Consider the following 25,509-nt stretch of genomic DNA (forward strand, 5'->3'; position numbering starts at 1 on the left):
GCTCAGGTCCCCCAACATCTTTGCTCGATTAATATTTTATTAAAATTAATTTTCAAGGGATGCCAAGAAGGTCAAAAAATAAAAGAAATTATTTTGTTTACTAAGGGCCTACTAGGGAATACAAAGGTAATAAATTACAGTCCCTGCTTCCAAAAATCTCACTGTCCGGTAGTGGCAGAAGAGGCGTAAGTAAATCAATCATGAATCACAGAAATTCTACTTCTGACTGTGACAGAGTGACTGGTACAGGATTTGCTCCCACAGTGAACAACAAATGTAGACAAAATATTTGAGGAGATGCTTTAGACACTGAACACAGGCAACAGAATATAACCCTCAAGGGAAGGGAAACACATGAGCTGAGCCTTACATCTGCACAGCTTTCTGCCGGGGAACTTTCTGGACGGCAGCGCAAGAAGGGGAACCTAGGAAGTGCAAGATGGTCTCACTGAGCTTAGGAGCACAGAGTTCAGGGCTGCTGAGGAAGCTGTAATGTGTGGGGAAGACTTTTAGAGAGGAAGGAGCTGAACGGAGAGATGCCCCTTAAGTCAGCAGAGTTGTTCTCCAGGGTCTTTGGATGAGGGACGGGCTGCACATGCAGGTGGTGACACTGTGTAAGGCTTAGCAGAGCAGCAGAGAGCTGAACAGAACACAAAAGGCTGTGCGTGGCTTAGAGATGTTGGAGTTTCATTCTAGTCAGAGTGGAGAGATCTCACCGAACAACACTGGTACTCAGATGATACGGAATGTCCACATCTTATGAGTAAGGACTGTGTTCTATCTAGATAAAGATAATCTGCCAGTAATCAACTGCCTAATAGAATAAAATTCAATACCCTTCAAGGGAAGACAACATAAACTCTAAAATGAATAATTCACAATGTTTTAGTATGCAATCTAATATTAATATACATGTGAAAAAGTAAATTTGGGATCCACAATTTTTAAAAAAGAAAGAGAAATTGACTGTGGGATGAGTTGGAATTAGCAGACTGGAATTTTAAAACAGTGGTTGTAAACACATTTAAGGACTTAAAGGAAAATATAGACATAATGCTTGGGATATGGGGAATATCAGCAGAGAGATTGAAACTATAAGAAAAATAAAGGGCAATTCTAGAACTTAAAAACAATGTCTGAAAAATTCCCTGGATAAGATTAACAGTATATTAGAAACTGCAAAAGAAGAGATTGGGAAACTTAGAGATCAATAGACTATTTAATCTGAAAAACGAACAGAAAAAGGATTTAAAATAAATGGAGCCTCAGTAGACTGTGGGATAATAATCCAAATATTAAATTATATTAAGTATTAATATAATTTACATTAAAATATAATTTATAAAATTATAAATAATTTAAAAATATTTAAGATGTTAAATTATAAATATTTAAATAATATCCAGAATATGTATAATGGAGCTTCACAAAGTAAGAAGAGCGAGAATGAGCAGAAAAAATATTTGAAGAAATAAGCATGAAAAACTTCCTATATTTGGTGAAAAATAAATATTTATATATCCAAGAGTCTCACCAACCCCAAGCAGGATAAATATAAGGAAAACCACACCTATTCACCTTCACCAGCCTGTTAAGAAACCAAAGACAAACAGAAGACTTAAAGGTGGTCAGAGACAAACCTCAGATAATTTGAGAAACATAATGATAGCATTGGATTGTAACTTACTGAATAAATAAATATCCATAAATTCATACTGATACATATAAGCAATTGTGCTTCCTCACTGTGGAGTACCAAGCGGTAGCTGTAGAAGGACAAAGGCAACAGAAAATCACTATTACTCAAACACCACAGAAACTAATTGCAGTCAAGAACCACTAATGGATGCTAAAATTAGTGGATGAAGGTATGAAGAGAACAGGATACTTGCCTAGAGTTGAAATATCTTTCCATAAAACATTTATTAATTACAAAGAGTAAAATGCTAACTTTATAGTGAAGACACCTGACAAACACCACCTTAACCACTGCGATCAAAGTTAATATCATAAGTAGTAAGATACATGGTTGTCATGTACCCCCTGAAATGATGTTTCGATGAAGCACATCTTTTTTTTTTTTTTTTTTGGTATTCTTGTCTCCAATACCTCAATACAATTATGAGAAAACATCAAACTCAAGCTGAAGGACATACTACAAAATAACTGGCCTAATAACTGACACCAAAGTGTCAAGGTGATGAGAAAAGAAAGGCTGAGAAAATGTCATAGATTGAAGGAGAATAAGAAGACATGATGACAATACAATATGGGATCCTGGGTTGGAGTCTGGACCAGAAAAAGAACATTAGTGGGAAGACTGGCAATATTCAACTACTGTATCTAGATTAGTTAATAGTATTGTATCAGTGTTAATTTCCTGTGTTTGATGATTATGATATGGTATGATGTCAACATTAGGAGAAATTGGGTGAAGGATACAAGGGAACTCTCTTTAGTATTTTGCAACATTTGAATAAGTATAAATGATTTAAAAATAAGTTTTTAAAAAGCTAGAGGGAAATGACAGGGAAACAAGAGTGTAAATGATGGTTGATGTCTCTCTCATCAAAACAGTGGAGCCCAGAAAACAGTGGAACAACATCTTTAAAGTACTGGAAGAAAAAAAAACTCTGTGAACCTAGAAATCTGTGTCTAAGAACTATCATTAAAAATGAGGAGAAACAAATGAAAGTTGAGCATATTTGTTGCCAGGAGATCTTAATGACAAGATTTGCTGGAGAAAGTTCTTCAGGCTGAAGGGGCAGCATGTTTGCCAGGCCAGCATCCACCCCAAGCGGTCAGTGGCAGCAGACCCAGGCTGAGGACACACCTAGGTGACTGGGAGATTGGTTCTACATATGGGAACTGAGCAAATAAATAAATTTCAAGGCTGAGATGTAATCAGGCTGCGTGACCTGGGTTTTTGTGCTAGGGCAATGACAGTGCTATTAAAATGGCTTCTGGCCTCCAGGCCCTCCACCAGCTAGGGGAGGTGTATGGAACTGGAGTCTCAAAGCCCAGTCAGGATGCCCAGCTCCCCTCTGTGGGCTCGCTCCGCCCCTGCCCACTTACAGACTGCAAGTGACTCTTCTGCTTTTGCGTGCTACTCTTTTGGCTTATTTCAGTGTTTGTGAGGTCAGAGGAGAGGTGCCCACCTCTGTAGAGTGTGGGGCTGGAGAAATGGAGAAATCAGACAAGCTTAGTGGAAGAGATTACATCTGAGATGTTTTGAAAGATATGTGGAATTTTTCAGGTGGAAAAAGGAAGGAAGATCAGTCAGGCAGTCAGAATATTGAGGAATGCTAAATATCTTCCCATGGTAGGGTAGGAGATAAAGCGGGAAAACTGAGTCAAGACCAGTGTTCAGGCATCTAGACTGTCTTAGGAGAGGGTTTAGGGAAGCCCAGGGGCAGCTTGACAGCCCTTTGGGGTGCCCAGGAGCTGCAGAGACCTCTAGATTCTCTCTGACACATTGGGCCTTGCTTTTAATCATCATTAGAACTACTATTGTGGCAGCCTGCACCAGCCCCAGACACGTGTGGCCTCTTCCTCACAGTCCTAGCACTTCGGCCCTTCGAGAATCGAGGTTTCTAGACACCTAGAGGAAGGACTGGGGGGAAGGCGGGAGGCCTCTGAGGAAAATACAATAAAACTCCAAAGCCTGCGAATTTGAGTTTGGAGGCAGTAATTGACTGTGTCTTGAAACGTGTAGTAGATACTGTGCTCCGTGGAAGCATCTGTAGAGAAAGGCCGTTATGGACATCACCTACACAAGCTTGAGATGTGGTCTTGTCCTCAACAGGCTTACAGTCTACCAGAAAATCAAACCCAAGAAAAAGATTAGTGAATAATGAAGGACTAAAGCGGTGCCCGATACAGTGTAAGCATACAACAGGTTTGTCAATTAAATGGATGAAACTAAAGATACAGAGGCACAGAACCCCAGGAATTCAGATGGCAGAGAAAGCCTTGTGGGTGTCCCCTAGGCGGTGGGGCTACGTCAGGAGAGGGGCCCGGTGCTCCTGGCCTTTCTAAGCTACCAAACGCTGGGCGCGAACCCGGGGGCCAGGATGTCTGCGGAGGATGCGCCCACCACCCATTCACGCCCCTGGCCCGCCTGACCTGCGGATCGGGGCGGACTCTCGCCCGCGGGGAGAGAGGAGCCGCGGTCTCCCGCCGCCCCCTCGCCGGCGCAGGGTCCAGGGAAGGGCCCCGGGGAGGAAGCGCGCGCCCGCGGCCCGCCCCGTTCCGTCCCAGCCCCCGCGGGCCCTCCCCTCCGGCTGCGGGAAAAGTGGCCGCGGGCGCCGCTGCTCAGTGTGGGGCGGGCGGGCGCGGCCGAGGCGCGGCGGGCGACGAGATGCGAGCGCGGCCGCTCTGGACCGCGGCGCTGGTGCTGGCGGCGCTGACGGGCGAGGCCGTCGGAGGTGAGCGAGGCTCCCGTGCCGCGCCGCGCATCCTGCGGCCGCCAGTTTGCAGACGTGGAGCGGCGAGGGCGGCCGGGCCCGTCCCGCGCGTCTGCGCTCGGAGTGTGCGGGCCAGGCGGGGGCCGTCGGAGCCTGGAGCTGGGGACCCTCCGGCCCCGCGGTGGCGGGGGTAACAGGCTGACTAGGGGCGGGTCCTCCCGGGCGCCGAGGCCCTTAGCCGGGCGATCAACCGGGGCTGCGCGCGTCGCAGGTGGTCTGCGCGGCGCGGAGGAGGGCGCCCCGGGGCCAAGGCGGGCAGGGGCACAGGGTCGTGGTTGTAGCCCCTCGGTGAGAGTGTGTGCGCGCGCGCGGGTTTGCCAGCTACTCGACATTCCTCCTCTTTTCTCTTGTGTTAAATTTTCTCCCAAGTTTTTTTTTCTTTCCTTCTTTCCTTTTTTTAAGTTTAAACTTGGTGGCTCCCTACCAAAGCGATTCGGAGGGGAATGAGGGCTCTGTCTCCTACAGGGTCCCCGGGAGGCAGAGGTTTGCGGGATCCCACAACCGAAAAATGTCCAGTGTACGTGAGGAACCACGCCATCAAGGGTCCCGGAGCCGGCGTGGGTCCCTGGCTCTGTCTTTCTTGCTGCAGCACAGCACTGTCAGCTGCCGAGGCACTTGGCATTAGGCTTCATTGGTGCTGGGGAGCGGGTGGAGTGCAGAGCGGAGCACAGCCCACCGGCGCTGCCCGTGCCCTTCCGGAGCCCTGGGACCCTCCCCGGGGGGAACCGGCTCCTAGTCCGCTGGGGCGTTCCTCTGTAGAGGAAACATGTGCATATGCGTACTTTCAATGAAAAAGAGTAGTGCTCATTGAAAGACAATTTAGATAACTGCAGAAGGTATTTTTTAAAAGTAAGATTTATTGGTAAGTCCATTTCAAAGTTAGCAGTTCAGAAATATTTTGATGACTGCCTTCTAGACTTGTGCATATCTGTATCTAAGAGATACAGGACTGAGCAACAAAAATCTTTTTTAAAAATCTCTTTATTGAGATATGATTGACACACAAAAAACTGTATATGTTTAATGTATATGGGGGGCTGTTTAAGTTGTTATTGCTGATGCTTCCCATGTGGTAGATGCTCCAACAGACCGCTGATGTCTTTAGTCTGTAGCAAACAGCCTGATGACCACGCTGTTGGTGATGACCGTGACACAGAGACACGAAATCTTGAGCATTCTGCCCTGGGAGATGTCGGAGCCTTGGTTGGGAGGCTGCCTGCTTTGATGGGGGCAGTGGAGAAATCCGGAAGGGCAACTCAGCTCTCTCCTGTGGGGATGCCTACTTCTTTGAACTTAATTTTTACTTTCTTTTGACATCTTCAAGTTTGTGAGTTCTGAATGATTTCCGAGTCTAATCATTGTATTTTCTTGCAGTTTTAAAAGTAAGTAAGGTAGCATAAGGCAGAACCTAGAGTGGTGCTTGGTTCAATATTAGCTAAGATGAAGAGTGTTATTTTGATGTCTCTCCCTCCACCCCTTACTCCTAGTATATATTTTGTTGATCTGGTTTGCACAGTTGTAGTGATCCATATGGGATTCCACGGCATTGACATAGCTAAGTTTGCATTAAATATCCTCTAGGAGATCTGGTCATAGATTGGTTTCTGTGACTGGGGCGATTCCAGCAGTGGGGATGGGTTGTGAGATAGCCCCAGACCCTCTGTGAGAGGCAGGTTAGAGGAGTTTAAGAGCATAGGTTCTAGAGTCAGACTTCCAGAGTAATAAGCCCTCAGTAAAAGCAGTTTCGATTATATTTGAATCCCCCACCCTCTTGGCTGGGTTGCAGGTGTTATCAGATCCTTGGGGAAGCAGTTGGTAGGAAGAGAGTAAGAGAGTTGTGCTGGGACACAGGGTCGAAGGGACACAGAAAGAGCTGGATGGGAGAGTCTGGTATGGGCAGACAAGAGGTTGTTTGAGTGTAGAATTGAGTTTTGGAATTTATGTACAGAGATCTTTTTAGCTTCACCCAAGAACTATTGGGTTTTGTGGCTTCCCCATACATAGGCCCTTATTTTAAACTGGGACCTAATGGATGACATGTTTTGTTTGCTTTTATTATCTCAGTTGTTGGTTTTGAGTTCAAGTGCTACTTTCTCTTCCTGAGGTTTTTAATGGAAGCTTTCTAACTGAAGCTCTCTGAAGGAACCCTCAGGGCCTGGAGACACAGGGGAGAAAGGCTCGTTGGCTGGGGAAAGAGGTAGCTGTGGTTTAAAGCCAGTCAGATGTGGGTTTAATTCTTGATTTTGCCTCTTATTGGTTGTGTGACCTTGGGTAAATTACTTAATCTCTCATGTCCACGGTTTCCTCATATGTAAAGTGGACAAAACAATCTTTCTATGATTATGCCAAGTAGATGAGATAAAGGCACAAAATAAATATTCAATAAATGGCAACTACTACTGTCGCCATGCCTCCTGTCCATGGTATCTGTTGTGTATTGGAGGCAAGAGCTGTTACTGCTTCATGCATGAGTGCAGGCCGGGCCAGAATGAGACTGATGTCTCACATCTGTAGGACAGGGTCCCATCTTGTTTCAACTCACTCCCATTGGTGGCTTGGAGTATCCCAGCCACTCTCACCCAGCAAGAACCCACAGAAGGGCCGAGGAGGAGAGATGCTCATTTACTTTATCTGTGAGAAAACCTTAAGTTCTGGCTCTGGGAGAAGAGGAAAGTAAAGGACATTCACAAGATTTCAGGTTGCATGAGGAGAAGGACGTGTCTATTTTGTTACACTCTATGCCCAGCACTTGGCACATTGGCAGCCCAAATAAGTATCTACAGAGTGCTCTGGGAAGGGATCTAGAAGTGATGCGCCTCACTTTAAGAAACCCAGTGTTTGAATATCTGCATTCATTTACAGAGGATCTCTTGTGCCCCATCTGGGCATTCTGGATGACGTTAGAATGTAACCGAGACCATGAATTCTTTGGGCATTTGGGTCTCTGCACTACTGTGCCATTTAGATCTCTGATCTGAGGGTGCTGGAAACTCAGAGGAACCCCTGTGAATTGTCTTCCCTTTTCCCCCTCCTGGGAGGAGACACATGGAAGGGCAGCATTCTCCCTTTACCCTCCTCAACATGGTGAGTGTGGGTGGCAGAGGTCTCCTGGGGTCAGCATAAGATGGGGCGAGGAGGCAAAGGGGAAAAGGGGGCATCTGGATATGACTCTGGAATTTCCTAGTAGAAATTCCTCCTCTGCAGCTCCCCACCACATTGGGGATCTCTGGTTATCATCCCTTCCCAGCCCTAAGAATCCTTCTGCGCTTGTTGTCAGGAATAGCCAGCAAGCATGCCCACAGGAACCACAACTCATGAATCAGCAGACAGATAATTAACTGGGGGAGTGACTGAGCAGCTTTGGGGGTAAGCCACATGGCTTGACCTAGCTCCCACCGATGCCCACAGAGCTGGCCTGCTACTTCACCTCATCACCTCTTCCTCTTTCTCTTGAACCCAGACCCTTCCTGAGTGGGATGGAGCTCAGGCCACCAGTGGAAATGCAGGTGGGAACAGGGAGATGATATTGCCTATATTCTCTGTGTAAATTGCTGGCATTTATTTAAGTGTGAAACTCTCCAGCAAACAGCTTACGAAGTCTTCCTTTCTCTCCATGCACACAGCATCTCCAGGAACACTCTTCTTTAAAGTTAGGTTTATTGACATATGATTTATGTGCAATAAAATCCATCCTTTTTAGGTGTACAGTTCTTTGAATTTTGATATGTCTACTGTCAAGTAATCATCGCCATAGTCAAGATAGTGAATATTTCCATCACCCTAAAAAGTTCCCTTGAGCTCCTTTGTCATCAATTCCCTATCTGCACCTTTAGTTCCTGGAAACCACTGATTTGTTTCCTGTCCCTAGAGTTCTAACTTCTACAGAATGTCATATAAATGAAATCATATGGTGTGTGTAGACTTTCAAGTCTGGCTTCTTTCACTTCCCCTAACACATTTGAGATTCATCCATGTTGCATGTAGCAGAATGCTCAGAGGTTACCTGGGGCTACCTACTCATCTTCTGCTGGTGATGAGACAGTTACACTGAAAGCAGGGGGCGATGTGTGTTAAACCAGACCCAACTTTGAATTTCTACATTATCTAATTGGGTAGATGCATTTGGGCCACGTATAAGCTGTTAGATTTCCTCAGTGCTAAGTAGTAATATCTTTGGGATATTGGAGAGGATTTTGCAACAACCAGCAATTTTATTATTCTTGGTCCTAAAATTTTGTGGCCAAATATGGTGTGTCACAATCCTTGGAGCCAGAAACCATTGAGTAAACCTGGGGCTTTCCTACCTTTAAACATTCTGGGGAACATCTCTCAGAAAAACAGCCTGCTGTTAAGTCTCCCCTCTGTTTTTCTATCATGTTTGCACATAAAGACTATTATTCCCCTCCGCCCCAGCATTTCTTAGTTCACCTAGTGAGACATCCAAACATTTGAGGAGAGAATGGGGTGATATATGCTCATTTTAAGAAAGTCAAACATTGGAGAGTAAAATGGCTGATTCCCTTCCAATTCTATCCTCCCTTAACGTACACTGTTAATTAGGTGGAGTGTTCTAGCCAGATTGTTTTCCCTTGCACATACAGTAATTCTCATGTGTACATATTCCTCTATCTACATTTGTGTTATGTTTTTTAAACTTGCAAAAGCCACTTCCTTTCATACAGAAAAAAAGCCCCCAAACTTCCATGTGAACTGTGGATCTGGAATTGGGGAAGCTCTGTTGATTCACACCTCTGCAGGCCTTCTCATCAATCTGCTGGGTGACTTTGAACAAGTCATCTCACCTCTGGACCTCAGGCTCTTGGAGTCTCCAGGGCTGCAAAGTGGGTGAAGGAGATGAAGGGAGAGACTTCAGTTTGCTCCTGCCCTCCCCACTGTCAGCTGGAGTTTTTCCTTTAACTGACTAATAACATGGAATTCCATGTAAGGATTTCCTTTGGGGAAAAATAGGGAGATCTGTAGTTAAAAACAGGCCTGAAAAGCTTTACACTAGAAGAAAGCTCCAGGAGTTTGGCAAAGGGCACATTTGGTAGCCACATTAAAGGTTCCCATAGCCAACCCTGAATTCCTTTGCTATTGGGGTTCTTAGACAGAGAAAACCAGGGCCTAAGAGACTCTTGTATGGTCCCAAGCCCCTACTCTAGCCACTATACACAGTAAACACCCCCAGGTCAAACCATTGCCAGAGCTGTCTGCAAGGGGTAGGTTTGACCAATGCCGCAGAAGTGGAGGGGTGTGTGGTGTTGATGCCGGGGTTCTTGTTCACGGAGTCGAAGAATGAACCTCGCAAACACTCAAGGTAGGAGAGTAAGGCAGAGGCTTTTATTTAGAGAGAAAGGGAGAGGACAGAGCTCCTGGCTCAGGCCAGGAGGGGACAAGAGAGCCCCTGGGTGGTGCGTTGTCTAGGGGTTTTGTAAGCAGTTAAGAGACAAAGGGCTAGGGATGTATACCTGCTAAGGGGTCCCAAAATGTTTATCTTTGAAGAGACATTAAGTCTCTTACTAGTCTTCCTGGTTATTTACAATAATTTTACTGTTCTGATTTCCTCCCAGGATAGCAGCTACCTGGTCTGGGAGCATATCACTCAAGACTGTCTGCTTTGCTCCCAAGGTGGGCTGAGTTATGGTCTGTTTGTTAAAGAGTAACATACTCTTTTTAACAAATTGGGTTTTAAAATGCAATCTAATTTTCAAGATGGCATCCTTCCTGTTTTTACTACATAGTTTTGGGCTTGCTTGCTACATTGCCCATGTTGCAAATCATTTGTTTAGGGCTGGGGAAAGAAAAGCAGCACCTGGGTAAAGTCAGAAAAACAAGCTGGGGTCCCAGCAGGCCAAAGCAAATCCCCAGTGGATTATCTTGCTTTGGACCCCCCTCCCCCCGGAGGCGCTCACCCTACTCTGTCTAAGCCTGTGGTCCCTGGCTCAGTGTCTCTCTTCTGGGACTTCAAGGTGAGAAGAGACCGTGCTCTCTCCTGGGCCCCTCCTGAAGACTGTGGGAGTGGGTCAGGCAACATTTATTCTTGAGCTTTGGGGTTCCAAGAGACTAGACTATGTTTTGTTTTGTTTTTTTCATGACCAGTTGTGTTTTTTTAAAAGTATTGTTTCTTATGTTGGTTTCAAATATACAACACAATGGTTCAGCAGGCTATGGGGTCTTGATGCTGAAGTTGCTCCAGTTTGTAGAAAGCCTGGCCTGCTCTGGGAAGTCTACATTAAAATGTATGCAAGTGCAGAAAGGCAGGCAGAACAGAGGACACTTAAAATTAGCTTTCATTTTCTTTTAGGTTATAAAAGTAATTCAGATTGTAAAAAATAAAAAAGCCAAGCAGTATGGAAATTGAATAATGTAGAAAATACAAGTTCCTTGTAGTCTTGTCCTTGAAGGTAACTGCTGTTGAGTTACTCCAGAGCTTTTTTTTCTTAATATATATGTCACTATTTGTAATTATTTATAATTATTGTTATTTCTCAAATAGGATCCACAATAAATCCACAAAAAATCATCCACAATAGGATCATTGTCAACTAATAATATGTCCTAAAGCATCTTTTTATGTTAATTTATGTCTTTCCTTTATTTATTCCAAGACCTATAATTCTAGCCAAAAGGCATGCTTTTATATGGATATACCAGATTTACTTAACCAGTTCCCTGTTGACATACATTAGGATCATTCCCATTTATTTACTACTAAAAATAAAGCTGCAGGGAATATCTTGCTTATTATTATGCACCTTTGTTCAAGTGTTTCTACAGGCTAAATTTCTTGAACTTAAGTTTCTGGGTCAAAAGACATGAATATTTTAAATTGAGATTTTACTAGGTTTTGCCAAATTGTCCTCCAAGATGGTGGGATCAATTTGCCTTTCTACCAAGAGAGGCCGGCAGTGAGGACTGTGTCCATATCCATCAGACATGAGCTGGAGGAGGAAAGTCATAGAGCTGACAACTGGATGCCGAGGAGGTCACCTTCAGGGTGCTGCTGGGCTGGGCCTCAGACAGAGCTTGGTACGGGCTTGTCTCTGCTCTGTACTGAATGAATCAGATGGGAGGTGGGGCCCATGCTGGTAAAATTTTCCAGGATTTGAGATGCAGCATTGAATCAAATATTAGGCCATTAGGAAGAAATGGACTTGGGTCCTGGGTCTTGGACACACTTGTGCATTGTTGAAGGGGTCTTGGGTCCTGGGAAGGTAGGCCTTCTACACTCTTAGTCTCCCTGTTTATGCATTCTGGCTGGCATATGTACTTCCAGGGGTGGCAGCACCTTGCAGGTTAGCTTATCCAATACCCTTTGTTTTACAGAGAAGCCAAAAGGGAAGCCCTGAGAGGTGAAGTGACTTGCCCAAGATCACACCAGTTTAGTGGCATTGGTGGGGTCTAGCCTTGGGGGCTCCTGTCTTCTGGCCAGGGATTCAGTCACTATATCCTGTTAGAGACAAAGGACCCTCTGGAGTCTGACCCCGAGGTGGAGGGAGTGAGGAAGGGTATTCTTAGTGCAGGAAGTGATTGGAGGGTAGGTAACAAGGAAGGAAGCCAACATTTATTAATCATCCACTATAGATGGTTCTTTCACATATGTATCTCATTTAATGCTAACAACCCGTGAGGTAAGTATACCCACGCCTGGGAGCACGGGGGAAAGGAAGTAGCTGTGTCAGGCCTCCAGGGTTCGGCTGATGTGGCTGGGTTAGACCTGTTAGATTCAGGGGAGCAACGATAAGTTCTTGAATAAGGATCTGACAGAGATTCAAAGAGTCACTGGACCTTGGAGAGAACACCAGAGAGAAGGGACATGCCTGAGGTCACACAGCCAGTGCAGTGGCAGAGGTGGCTTTGGACCTGAGGTCTCCTGCCCACTGCGGCGTGTGCCTTCCCAACCACACCTGCTGTTACACAGTAATGTGTTCGTTGTTTTACTACCCCTGCCTTTATGGTGTTTCTCAGGGGCTGGGTGTTCATTTTAGATTACAACCATACAGAAGACAAGACTGTCTGAGGATGGGCTTTATGCAGTGTTCCTGCACATGGCTACATAATGAACTCAGTTGGAGATGATAACCAGACATATCCTGGCTTCACTTACAAGGACAGGGCCTGCTGGCTGAAGGGTCAGTGGAAGGATTGGCCAGTGGTCAAAACATGTGAACTTTGTCTAAGGGGATCTACTTGCTCAGGGCAAAATCCTTCCTGTCTTTCCATCAAGCCCCACAGGCCATCATCCATCAGCAGGTCCTCAGAATGTATCCACAGCCTGACCACAGTATTAACACCACTACCATCTGAATCCAAACCCCTGCCATCTGTTGCCTGGACTATTGTAATTCTTCCTCATTGGTCTCTTTCTCATCTTGCTTCCCTACAATAGCCAGAATGATCTTTTATCTGCTCACCTCTACTCACATTGCTCTAGGGGCTTCTTGCCCCATGGAGAAGGGAAGCCACACTCCCCACCACGGCTGCAGTTCCTGAGTGCTGTGCCTCCTAGTGTTCTGACTGCTTCTCCAGCCCTCTCTCTCTCTCTCTTCCTACAACTTCCTTAAGAGGCTGAGGTCCGTCTAGCTATCGTCTGGGAGTTCTTTTTTCTGCAGTGCTCATCCCTTAGATCTTTCCATGACTCATGCCTTTGTGATATTTTGAAATATCAGCACAGGAGGCCTTTTTTGACCACCTTCTCTAAAGGCCTCCTCCCCTCATTCATGCGACTCCTTTATCCTGGTTTATTTTTTTTTCAGTATTTGCCACATTTTGAAATTGTACATTTTTGTGGTGTATGTTTTTCTTTTCATCTTCCCACTAAAATTTAAGTTCCACAAGCGTAGGGGGTTTGTTTAGTTCATTAGTGTGGCTCCAGTACTTAGAAAAGTGCTGGGCACAGGTATAGGTGCTTAATGAATATTTGTTGAGTATATGCTGAATGAATGCTGATACCATTGATATATGTTAGTAGAAAAATGCAAAGCTAAAGCAACCCCTTGCCATTATCTATAGGCAGATTAACCATAGCAAAGTTTTCATTCCAGGCTGGATTTCCTCAATCGTGCTGAATATTTCAGGGCCATGCTCCTCAAAGTCACATCCCATGTTATGGAAATAGAAATATATTCTGTACTAGCTTCTTAGGGCTGCTGTAACTGGGTGTTTTAAAACAACAGAACTTATCCTCTCTGGAGGTTAGATCTGAAATCAAGGTGTCACAGGGCTGTGCTCCCTCTGAGACTCTGGACAGAAGCCTCCCAGCTTCTGGGGGCGTCTGTCCTCACGTGCGTTCTCCCTGTGTGTCTGTCTTCCCGTGGTGTTTTCCTCTGGTAAGGACATTGGTCTTTTTGGATCAGGGCCCATCCTTGTGGCCTTATCTTGATTACATCTGTAAAGACCTATGTAAAGGCACTGGGGGTTAGGACTTCAGGACGTCACCTTATCTTGTGGGAGGACACAGTTCAACCCATAACACATTGTACTGTTGGTAGATGCAAATTATACACAAATACCTTCTGATGTTACATACCATATTTAATTGGCTCTGATGCACTTTTTAATTTTTAGCATTTTCAAATCTCTGAAATCAGGATGCATCCTACATCCATAGTCTTAGATTTGCTGAAACATGGTAGTTTGGATTTCCTGCTGCTCTGGGTGATGCTTCCTGGAGCTTTTTGCTCAGAGCACAGAGGTACATGCTACCTTGAACTGCACCCTCATGTCTCCTTCCCCTTCCTTAGAGTACTGAGCTGCTTCTACCTGTAAAAAAGGCAGAAAAAAAAAAGAAACTTTTTTAGCAGCCTGCCCCTGAGAAGCTGCTGGTGCATCCACAGGGCGGTTAGCATGGGATCTTTTGTTCTTGGATGACTCACTCAGCTAGGTAACTGCAGTGGAAGACCAGGCACCACCTGGGTCACCCGCTGTCCCCATGGACCAAATCGGGAAGTGACCAGTCAAAGGTCAGTGGCGGAGCTGGGGATCCAGGCCAGAACTCCTTTCTGGCAGATAATAAGAGAGATGTCCATAGTTCTTGCAGTAGGACCGTCCTCCCTTCTGACTAACACCTCTCTCTGTGACTTAGCCTGAGGTCCCCTGGCCTCATTGGAGGGGCCTGTCCCTGCATTCTGACATCCTGTTTCATTGGACAACATGTCCTCAAAATAGCTCTCGTTGACGCATTATGACTTCCACTTTTGCAATTCCCTTCCCTGTTCCCCTTTTTTTCTTCGTTTTTCCCACCCTTTGTCTCTGGTTCTGTGAATTGAGCTGATGTGCCAAACCACAGCCTTCTACTTGTACTTTCCAGGCAAACTTCCTGGCCGGTCTTATCTATCTTTTATAATTGGCCTTCTCTTCTTGGCTCTCTCTCCTAGATTGGGTTTTTGAACACTAGTATTCCTAATTCCATTTAATGTTAGATCTGACAGCTGATCATTTTACCCTAGTTGATGCTTTCTGGCTCCACACTCCACACTCTGGGTGTACTCAGCTGTGTGTATAGTCCTGGAGAATGGTGGCTTCAGGGGGAAAAGAAAAGTAAAATATTTGCCTGCCTTAAATAGTTTGGGATTCAGTATAAAAACAGAAACAACAAAACAATAGCCACTGTAGCAGCTGCCGTTATTGAGTACTGTCTGTATGCAGCTGTTGTATTCAGCGTTTGACCAGGACTGGTTCATTTAACCTTTACAACCAGCCTGTGAGGACCAGGGCCAGTCTTCCTTGCTGTACTGTCAGAGGAAGTGGGTGGTAAGGGTTGTTAATTCTTTTTAATGACAAAGATCTGATGACATCCCCACTTGTCCAGAAGGGCTGAGTCTGGGGAACATAAGCCTTCTGAACGACAGGGTACAGAGGCCCAAACTCCCTCCACATGTTCAGGAGGTGGGGGTGGCCTCGGAGCAGCAGTTCATTGAATCAGCCTGGCCTGGGCACAGAGACTCCTGCGGAGTCAGCCACTTTCAGCCTCTGCATTCCGAGGAATTTGCCCTGGTGGCAGGTCTTGGTGGGGGGTGTTGTGGGGGATCGTTGCTTCTCACGGACTCAACCTGTAATTCATTAAAAAGAAGAGGTATGGGGAAGGGGGGTAACCATGACTCCCAGGCATGATTTCCCACAGGAAAAATCTCAGCAGCTTCTCTCATCCTCTGGGGCTGAGGTCCGCCCAGTCACTGAGAGGGCACCCATGGTCATTTATTTCACATCTGGAAAGGCTTCCTTTTGTGGCTACAAGTCGGGGACTCAAAGGGATAGACTGAGAAATGCTCTCAAAAACAATTTGACAGCACCCACACTCCTGAATCTGGCAGCTCTGGGAAGAGTGGCCACCTTTCTTCCATTATGGACAGTGCATGGCTGAGGGCTGCCCCAACTCAGACGTGGCCTGCCTTAGGGCCGGGCCTGGAACCACTGCCATAATTTCTATCTCACGTCCTCATCTCGCAGGGTAAGGCTGTAGTCAGGTTGGAGGATGGAGTCTCAGAGATTACTCATGGACTTGCAGTGGTCTTCCATGTACAGAAATTTAGAGTTGGGAAATTTTAGACAGACTCAAGCTTGAGGAAACTTGGGGCTTTCAGAGGTATTTCAAGGATTCCACATATAATCAAGTGTTTTTAGGAGAGCAGTGAAAGTTTAAATTGTCTGAGGCACTGTTTCAACCCATTTGCATGTTTTATATTGAAATTATAGGCATAATTTGGAGATGTGAGCTTAGTTGCTTAAAAAATAAAACTGATCTAGTCCAATACTTCACAGTTTGCTTCAGTGTATATTTATTGAGCATCTCTTTTGAGCTAGGACTGAGGCAGGCCTGGGCTGGGCAGGGTAGGTCTCATGGGGCTTAAAATCTATTGTGTGTCAGTGTTGTTAAGGCAGATACATGAATAATTATAATACATTGGGAATATTGGAGTTGAAACTGAGGCTGAGAGGACCTAAATGACTTACCCAAGGCCCCATTATTATTTGTGGGTAACTAAATTAGGACCACAGTGTATTGATGTGTGTGTACCCTTTCTGTTAGATCCCCCAAGCCCATTGTGAAGCCCTAAGATGGAGATTGTTAAAATCTAATTTTCAAAGAGTTGAAAGTATGACCCTCAATACAAATATAAAGTGAACACATGTCAGAGATTGTTATTCAACTTAATTAATGAGGGAACCCATAAGATGTTCTGACTAATTCAAAAGAGAATTCAAGGAAGGGAGATTTCTAGTTGGCCAGTCAGAGGAATGCTGAAATCAGTTATCTAATATATTCAAAATTGGTTAATGTTTTCCAAGGCAGTAAACTCTAACCTTTCAGGGTTATCTTTTCTACCAGACAGAAATCAGTTGTGTTGCTGTTAGATAAGAATCATACACATTGCTCTCACTGAGAATCATGTCCATTGTTATTGGTTTTCTGCAAGTTGTAGAAACTCCTAGAGTTATAAAATATCCTAATCATGAGAAGTCAAATGAAGGTATACACCCTGGAAAATCAGTTAATCCCTAAGCATGGTGAGTCTACTGATCTACACCCTGCATAGCAGTGAAAGGACACCCAGTATTTCATTGGCCCATTTCCAAATTTTGGATAATTTTTCCTAACAATACTGTGTGTGTGTGTGTGTGTGTGTGCACACAACACATTTTCTGGGTATGTTTTTGTTCAGGTATTGGAAGGGAGTTCAGTCACACAGTAATAAAATGGACTGTGACAGCTCTATGAGAAGTTTTGCAGACACTGGGAAAACACCCAATGATCAGGATAATTTCACCAAAATAGATGTAGCCATCTTCCTAGATGAAGGCAAAGGGATCACTTTAGAAATCAGATAAAGGAATTGTCAGGATCACTGGCTCACTGGCAGGAATGGGTCTTCTCCATTCTGCTCGTGCTGGCAAGAGCCTTCCTGGGGGCACTGCAGGAAGAGGAGGTTGACCTGGTGGAGGCCAGGAAGGCTGAGATGGGGCAGCAGGGAGGGTGTGGGCTTCTGTCCAAGCAAACGCCTGGGTTTTGCTTTCTGGCTGGGCTTTGCCAGGCCATTTGGTCTCACTGGTTGTGCTCCTCTACCCAGGTTTTCTCTGTTCTCTGGCAATATGAAGACTGTTCACATTTGGATGGTGTGTTGTAATGTATCAAGTGCTTCTCCTTTGCATGAATACTGTGAGATAGACCTGTCACTTCGTAGAGGTTAACTGAGTTGCTCAAGGTCATGACATGGCTAGTAAGAACATTCAGAGTTCAAATACAGGCCTTCCATTTCCAATACCATGATCTTCCATCTTCTATCAGCCAGCCTTTGCTAACGATCCTGTGGTTCTCCCTGGAGCACTGGATCCCAAGATATATGTATTGGGAAGCTTGAGAAGATTTCCGATCTGTTTTCTCCTGGCAGGCCAGCGCATGCTGCTGTGGTAGGCACCTTCCCCCCATTCTCCCAACCGTCCTCATTCTCCTGCCTCCCCCAGACAGTCCAGGTTTGGTAAATGTGTGTGTTATGGTTAGGGTGTGTTTGTGTCACTTGAGGGTGATAACACGGGCATTTGAGAATGTTAGGAAGGATTGGGCAGGCAGCGGCCTTGTCAGGCCAAATCTGGTGCTAATACCTTTGTCTCTCTGTTTCAGGGCCCAACATCTGTGCCACACGAGGAGTGAGCTCCTGCCAGCAGTGTCTGGCTGTGAGTCCTATGTGTGCCTGGTGCTCAGATGAGGTAGGAACAGACATCTGACCTTGCTTCTTCCCCAGACTTGGCTGCCCTTCTGCAGGAATGGACCATAGGGATGTCTCCTCCCTCCTAAGTACACAAGCCCCTTGTCCCTTCTGAGCAAAACTAGGGTGAAGCCTTCTCACTGACGGCTGCCAAAGTGAGCTGTCATGAGACTGTTGCTGGGAATGCCGTCAGAGTCTACCATGTGGCCCTGGCTCTAGCCAGTTTGACCTCCTGGTTTCCCTGTAGCCATTGCCACCTTTACCACACTTTGCTTGCTTTTTGTTGGGGTTGAACAGAGACTCATATCTTCAAAACAGAGGCAGGAAAGGCAGGAGAGGGTCATAGGTACAGAGGGGATGCTGGCTTACAAACATCTGAGAAGTTTTCAAAGATAAATAAAAGAGGAATCTTGGACTTGAGTGGGGATGTGTAGTCAGAGCATCTTCTCCTCTCTTTCCTCTGATCGGGCCCCACGGCCTTGCCTTCTCCTCTCTCTCCTTTCCCTCCTTCCTTCCCTCTCCTAGGGGTCCATGAGGGAAGCTGCTGAGCCCATCTGCTGAGGATGGGGGAGCAACAGGAAAGGGTGAGCTGTGTCTAGGCAAGGGTTTGTTGTGTCTGGGGCCCTGGGGAGTGAGTGTGTCTGAGGGGATGGCTGCGTTTGCGGCTGGGATGGGAATTTGGAGCTGGCAAGACTTGGGTGGCGGGGGGAGGTGAGTGTGGCTGGAAAGCTTCCAGTGACTACAGAGGCCGCGGCTGAGTCATTCGCCGGGCCTCCAGCAGGTGCTCACCTGAACTCCTGGCCTGGCCGCATCTCAGCCACCTGAAGCGCCCCCTCTGTCACGACAGCATGTCTTTGTCCTCTGCAGTTTTATAATAGCTCTGACCCAGTCCCTCATTCTCAGTGTCTCTTCCTGATCTGCTGAGTTTCCTAAAAAGGCATCCTCCCTGGCAGCCTTGCGGGAGGGGCGTGTGTATGTGTGGGAGCTGCGAGGCTGTGTTTATCCCTAGACAGGAGAACTGCCAGGACTGCAGGGACCAGCCCAACACTCTGCTTCGGCCTCGATGCAGTTAAACACGGGAACTGCCTGCCAAGGCAGCTGCCCAACATCTGGGCCCCACTGACCTCATTAGCAAATGAAACACTCCCTGGGGCTAGGAGTGGGGAGGCAGAGGGGTGGGCCTCGCCCCTCCACCCCCACAGGTTCTCCACCCTCTGGGCTGAGCTGGCCGCTCAAGTGTGATGTGGCCTCCTCCCTTCGCATTTGCCATATCCTCCTTCCCAGTTTGCTATCATAATATTATTAAGCTTCTCTTATAAGGGAGCTGCAATTCTGAAACCGAGTTTTGAAGAAGGGAGAGCCATGGAGAGGGGGCCTCATTGGATTGGCAGGTCCGAAGCTGGCTGGAGCAGAACGGAAGCCAGGGGGAAAGCCTGGTGCCACTCCCAGGATGCCCCCCGCTCCTCCTCCATCCTTTTCAACCTAAAGCAAGAGAAAAATGTAGGCACCTGTGGCCCAGAGAAGTCGGAGTTTGTGGGGGGAGAAAATGCACTCTTGGAGTGTCTGTCACACGTCTTCCTCTGTGTAGAGACAAGCCATGTAGCTGCGGTCTGCTGAGGCCTGACCAGATAAGCTCTTAGGTCCATGACTATATTTTAGAGATGCAATTGTAGAATATTATGCACAACTGTGGTGACTTTTGTCCCCTGGGGCAGTCCAGGGTTGGGCAGGGGAGAAGGTGCAGGGCTACCCCTGCACGGGTCAAGTTTAGCTGCTGAAAGTGTCTTGGCAGTTGACTTAAAAAACCAAAAATGAACCATCTGAGACTTTTTGTATGTAATTTGTTGAATACTTGATCCTGGAGAGCCCTCTGCCTCCCCTACCTTGACTGTTGCAGGCAGGGGTGGCAGTGCCTGGAAAAACAACTGGTTGGGCTCAGCTTTCTCTTGAGGCTAGAGGACAGCAGTCCTGGGTGTGTATAGCAAGCACTTGGCCTGGTAATAGGAAAACATAGCCAACATGGATGAGTGCAGAGTTTTGTTCCATCAGCAAAGGGTGTGTTCTTGGGGGGTTGGATACTGATACGGGTGGTGTGCTGTCTCTGGACTGTGAATCTAGCAAAGAGGACAGCCTCACGTAGAAATTCAACTTGTGGTCTTGGCCTCAGTGGTGATATGTTGGACTCTAGTATCTTCCAGACTTGCCTGGTGAGAATCCTTTGGAGTGCTTATTAAATATAAAAGTTCTCAGGATGGACCCTGGACCTATTGCATCAGAATGGGTTGTTATGATAGCATGTTTGGTAAATACTGTTAATCAAAGGGGCTGATCATTGGGGTCATGGTGGCTAGAGGTGGAGTTTTTTTATGACTTATATCACTTGGTATAATACCCTCTAGGTCTAGGTCTGGCCAGATAAAATACAGGACACCCAGTTAAATCTGAATTCAATAGCAATTAATTTTTATATAAGTATGTCCTAAATATTTGCTGAATTTGGCAACCCTAAGGTAGAGGGAAATACTAGGAATTCTTTAATACCTCAGAAGGTATACTATCTCATACTCAGCCTGACATCCAAGGATGAAAGAAGAATGTGTTTGGGTCTGCAGGGAAATTTTGGGCCACTATATGTATATATATATATATATTTTTTTAAATTGAAGTATAGATGATATACAATATTATATTGGTTTCAGGTATACAACATAGTGATTCAACAATTATATACATTATGAAATGCTCCCCACTGTAAGTGTAGTTACCATCTGTCACCATACAAAGTTAATACAAAATTATAGACTATTCTCCCTATGCTGTATTTTTCATCTCTGTGACTTATTTATTTTATAATTGGAGATTTGTACCACTTTATCCCCTTCACCCATTTTGCCTGTACCCCCATTTACTCCCCCGTGGCAACCACCAGTTTGTTCTCTGTATTTATGAGTCTACTTCTGTTCCTTTTTTAAGTTTCCACATGAGTGAAATCATATGGTATTTTTTTTATGACTTATATCACTTGGTATAATACCCTCTAGGTCTGTCCATGTTGTCACAAGTGGCAAAAGTTTCATTCTTTTTTATGGCTGAGTAATATTCCATTTACACACACACACACACACACACACACACACTCCACATCTTTATCCATTCATTTCTATGTTGACTTCAGACTACTAGTTAATTCCTATTTAGTCTCTAACATAATTTTATTCTTACCTCTCTGCTGCCTTTTCTTTTCTTTTTTAAATCTGAAGGATGAATGTTTATCTTGAGTGTTTTGCTCCAACTTGTTATTGTAAAAAAAGTATAATATTAAGTGTTCCACCCCCTGTAAACAATGGATATGAATACTAAGAACCACAAATTAAAATGCTTTCCTTTTCCTCTTCTTTCTGATCCTTTTCCTCTCCTTTCTGTCCCCTCCACACTTCTGTCTCTGTATGTCCAAGTGAAATCTTGTTCTCACCAGATGCCAATCAAAAGAACAATGTTAATTTATTTGGATTGGAGGCATTTGGTAGCTCTCTGGGGAAAATGAAATACCAGGGCATATTGTCCCTTGTCCTTTAAGGAAAGAGTATAAAATAATAGTAGTAGTTATAACAGTAATAGAAGGAGAGAGTCACTTTCTATTTGCATTTATTTATTTATATCATATGAGAAAGATTTGAATGTATTTGACTTATATTGAGATTTTTATATTTTGAAAGCATTTCATGTTCATGGTCTTATTTTATCCCCTGACCAACTGTGTGAGTTAGGTAAGATAATGACAGTTATTCTTGCTGTACTTTCCCAACTTCCAAAATGGGATTAATGGAGGATGGGACTAATAGCATGTGTCACTCTCTCAGGAGAGGAAGAGAATTCAGCTCACACAGCACGTGGGCTGGAACCTCCCACCTCTGTGCTCAGAATGTTCCCTGGGTCTTGGTTATTTTTGCCCTTTCTGTGTAAGATCCGGTTTCACTGGAAACTGAAACTTTAATATTCCTCCTCCCTCCTTCCGGTTTTCTCTGAATAACCTGGAGATATTCCTTCTACCTTCTCAGCCTGGGCTATTAACTTAGGGCATGTTGCCCAAGTGTGTGAGGGCACTGCCGTGGTAACCTGCTGGGCCACGAGGCTCTCAGGGAGCACAGGGATGAGCAGCAGGCCTGTTATGTTCCTGACCTCTGATGTCAGTGACCACAAAAGGAGGGAGGGAGACAGTTGTTTCCTAAGTGTTTATATTTCTAAGGAAATTCATAACAAACCATAAAGACTGTCATCGAGGCTTAGCACTTCAAACCTTCTTCTAATAAGCATTGTCATGTTAGAAAATGGGGGTCAGGAAAGCCCCATCTAAAACATCCTCTCCTTTTGCTGATGCAGCTTGAATATGCACGACAGCTTGCTGTTCTCACCAGTCTCACGGTACCCATTGCCTCTCTCCATCAGCACGCGGCTCAGTCCTGGAAAAGATCAGCTCCTCCGCGCTGTCCCGTGGCTTGTTCTATCCAAGTCACTGCCTTTTTTGGAAGGCTTTCTCCTTGGGGCTTTGTGGGCAGCTGGAGTCAGAGAGATGGTAGGGAGTGTTTTGAGCAAGAAAGAAACTGCTTCCTGGAGGAAAGGTGGAGAGATGGGCAGAGGCAGCAAGAGGAGTTTGGGCACAAAACAGCCAAGGGCTCACAGCACTTCTGTCCTCAGCCAGGGCTGGGTGTGGGAGGGGATTTGCTCTCTCGGACTTGGAGGATTTATTGTGTCCCTGTTGGAATCTTTTGAGCCAGGAAGATTAAGTCTTATGCACTGTGTCCCATTACTGATCTACTTCATACCTGTGAAGCTGAGAGACAAAGAAGGAGGCTGCTGGCTTCTAGAAGCTTTCTACTTTCCGCCTGGGCCAAGTGGTCCTCATGCTGTTTGTCACAGTTCATTCAGGCTGCTATAACAAAAACACCATAGACTAGGTGGCTTGACAACTAACAATTGTTTCTCATAGTTCTGGAGGCTGGGAAGTCCAAGATCAAGGTACCAGCAAATTCTGTCACAGATGGCCATCTTCTCATTGTGTCCTCACATGGCAGAAGGGCCAGGGAACTCTCTGGGCCCTCTTTTATAAGGGCACGAATCCCATTCATGAGGGCTCCACCCCATGACCTAATCACCTCCTAGGCCCCGCCTCTTGAGACCACCACTTCACTGGGTAGGGTTTAACATATGAATTCTGGAGGGATACAGACATTCAGTCCATAACACTGCTCATGTTCTCATCCATGTGGGGAAGCCCTTCAGCCTCTCAGAAGAGGGCTAGGTGGGAGAGAGGGAGAGACTTCGAGCATCAGGAGCCTCATTCAGGCTACAGTTCTGATCCTTTGAGTATCGATGGTCCCTTGTGGCCCAGCCCTTCTCCTGGAGCTATGGCGACCAGGCACCTGAGGGAGCCGGAGAGGCAGTGTTCTCCCTCCTCCCCACACCTCCCCATCTCGCCTCCTGTTCCCTGCAGGGGCGTTTTCAGCTGTGGCTCTTCCTGGGACCATTGCTTCTACACACTTGGTTCCCCACTTTGGGTCTCACTCTACAGAATGTAATAAACTTATCATCTTATGAGGATAATTACAGTCAGACAATCTAGTTAGCATCTCACTTCTGTCACTTTCTAGTGCTGTAACTTGGGGTGAGTTACTTCGATTTCTTACCTTTAAGACCGGGTTCCTTACTTGTGAGGCCTCCAAGCTTCAGGTTCCTCACTGACAAAGCAATAGTAGTTCCAGCGTTATAGAGCCGTGTCAGGAGGATTACAATAATCCATGTAAAGTGTTTTGTCACAATGCGGACATGCTGTCAGTGCTCAATAAATGTTGGCACTAGTTGTTCTGGGATATTGGTATGGGTTTTTCAGCTGACTTCTGGAAGTGGTTGTGAGAGGGAGTGGGCAGGGATGTGGGGGCCTGAGGGCTTGAAAGCCTAGATATTATGAAATATGTCCAGGGAGGGGTTTTCCAGCTTTCCAGCCAGTCCCTGCAGCCTGGCACGAAGCCTCATGGGCTATGCCCACACAACACTGGATAAATTTGCCAAACGTCAGAGCAGGAAGGGACTGAAAGCACCCTTGTCATCTAACCCCCTAATTGGACAGGTGAGGAAACTGAGGCTCAAATGAGTGAAATGACTCTCAGAGGTCACATGGCTAGTTGGTGGCTGACCTAGAATTGAACCTGTTTCCTGATTTCCAGTGTTCTTTCCAGTACATTGTGTCCCCCACTGAGTACCTAGGTATGAACACATACAGAGCACCAGAGGACAGTGGGATACACACCAGGGTTTTGGGAAGAGTACTAAATTTGCCCTTTGTACAGGGTGAGGAGGAAACTTAAAGTGACAGGACAGGCTCTGGTCAGTGGCCTGGCATCATGGGATTAGCCCAAGCTTGTTTTTCATAATTTATTTATCTAGGAATGATTTATAGAGCATCCCATAATAATTGCTAACATTTACTGAGCACTTACCCTGTGGCAGGCACCATGCTATGTATTTGACATGTATTCTCTTATTTAGTCCTGCATAACATCCCTGAGGGTGGGGCTGTTATTATCTTCACGTTACAGGTGAGGAAACAGGTGTGGAGCGTTTGGATGACTCACCACAGTAACGAGCTAGTCAGAGATGATGCTGAGTCATCTCGGCCAATGTGCTCCTGTACACTCAGCCCCTTCTCTCGGCTGCCTCTCCAGCCTCCTTCCCCCATCACCTGTGTGGGAAGTCCTGGTGGGTGCTGCAGGTAGGGAGGGAACAGTCCCTGCCATCATGGATCTCACACACTAACCAGGGTCTTAACACAGTGGCTTCCAAACTGTTTTGATCCTGACCTGCAGAAAGAAATACATTGTATATCGTTATTTGTTGTACATATTATCTGCAATCTGTAAACAGTTTCACAAAACATTTACTTCTACTATTTATACACATTGATATTTTCTATTCTATTCTATTGCATTTCATTTAATAAATTGATGGTTGAGACCCACTACATTGATTTTGAGATTCACGAGTGTGTTGCATTTCACGGTTTGAAGAACAATGGTCTAACAGGCATCTTACTGTACTGACTCTCTTCCTAGCTACCAATCTGTGAGCAGGCACTCACCCAACCCTTCTGATGCCTCAGTTTTCCCCTTCTGTACAAAAGGCCTAGGGGTTATTTTAGGAGGGCCAACATGAGTTCATTGGTGCTGGTTTAGCTCTGAAACACTGGACAAGCTCCAGGCCCCCGGCAGGTGACAGAGCCTGTGGGAGGCAGAGAACCACCGCGGCCCCTCCAATCACAGGGCTTCCCCTTGGGCTCCTGTCTTACA

At 45.7% G+C, this 25,509-nt stretch overlaps 1 protein-coding gene and 1 long non-coding RNA gene across 3 annotated transcripts in view; one reads left to right on the forward strand and one right to left on the reverse strand.

Annotated features, from left to right (window-relative positions):
* The first annotated feature begins 4,269 nt into the window (after positions 1-4,269).
* The window catches only part of ITGB3 (integrin subunit beta 3), a 46,143-nt gene continuing 24,903 nt past the window's right edge, over positions 4,270-25,509 (forward strand). For both annotated transcript variants that reach the window (XM_036899833.2, XM_036899834.2), the window contains exons 1-2: positions 4,270-4,427; positions 18,085-18,170. In XM_036899833.2, coding sequence (XP_036755728.2) covers positions 4,361-4,427; positions 18,085-18,170 — 153 coding nt within the window. In that variant the 5' untranslated portion in view covers positions 4,270-4,360. The remainder of the gene's footprint in view (positions 4,428-18,084; positions 18,171-25,509) is intronic.
* Positions 19,272-25,489, reverse strand: LOC118919688 (uncharacterized). The gene is made up of 3 exons (XR_005027606.2): positions 23,854-25,489; positions 22,993-23,096; positions 19,272-22,725 (listed from the first exon to the last, which is right to left on the reverse strand). It is a non-coding gene; the product is annotated as an uncharacterized LOC118919688 (long non-coding RNA).

Source organism: Manis pentadactyla, chromosome 4, assembly GCF_030020395.1.
Source record: "Manis pentadactyla isolate mManPen7 chromosome 4, mManPen7.hap1, whole genome shotgun sequence".
In the NCBI taxonomy this organism is placed as follows: domain Eukaryota; kingdom Metazoa; phylum Chordata; class Mammalia; order Pholidota; family Manidae; genus Manis; species Manis pentadactyla.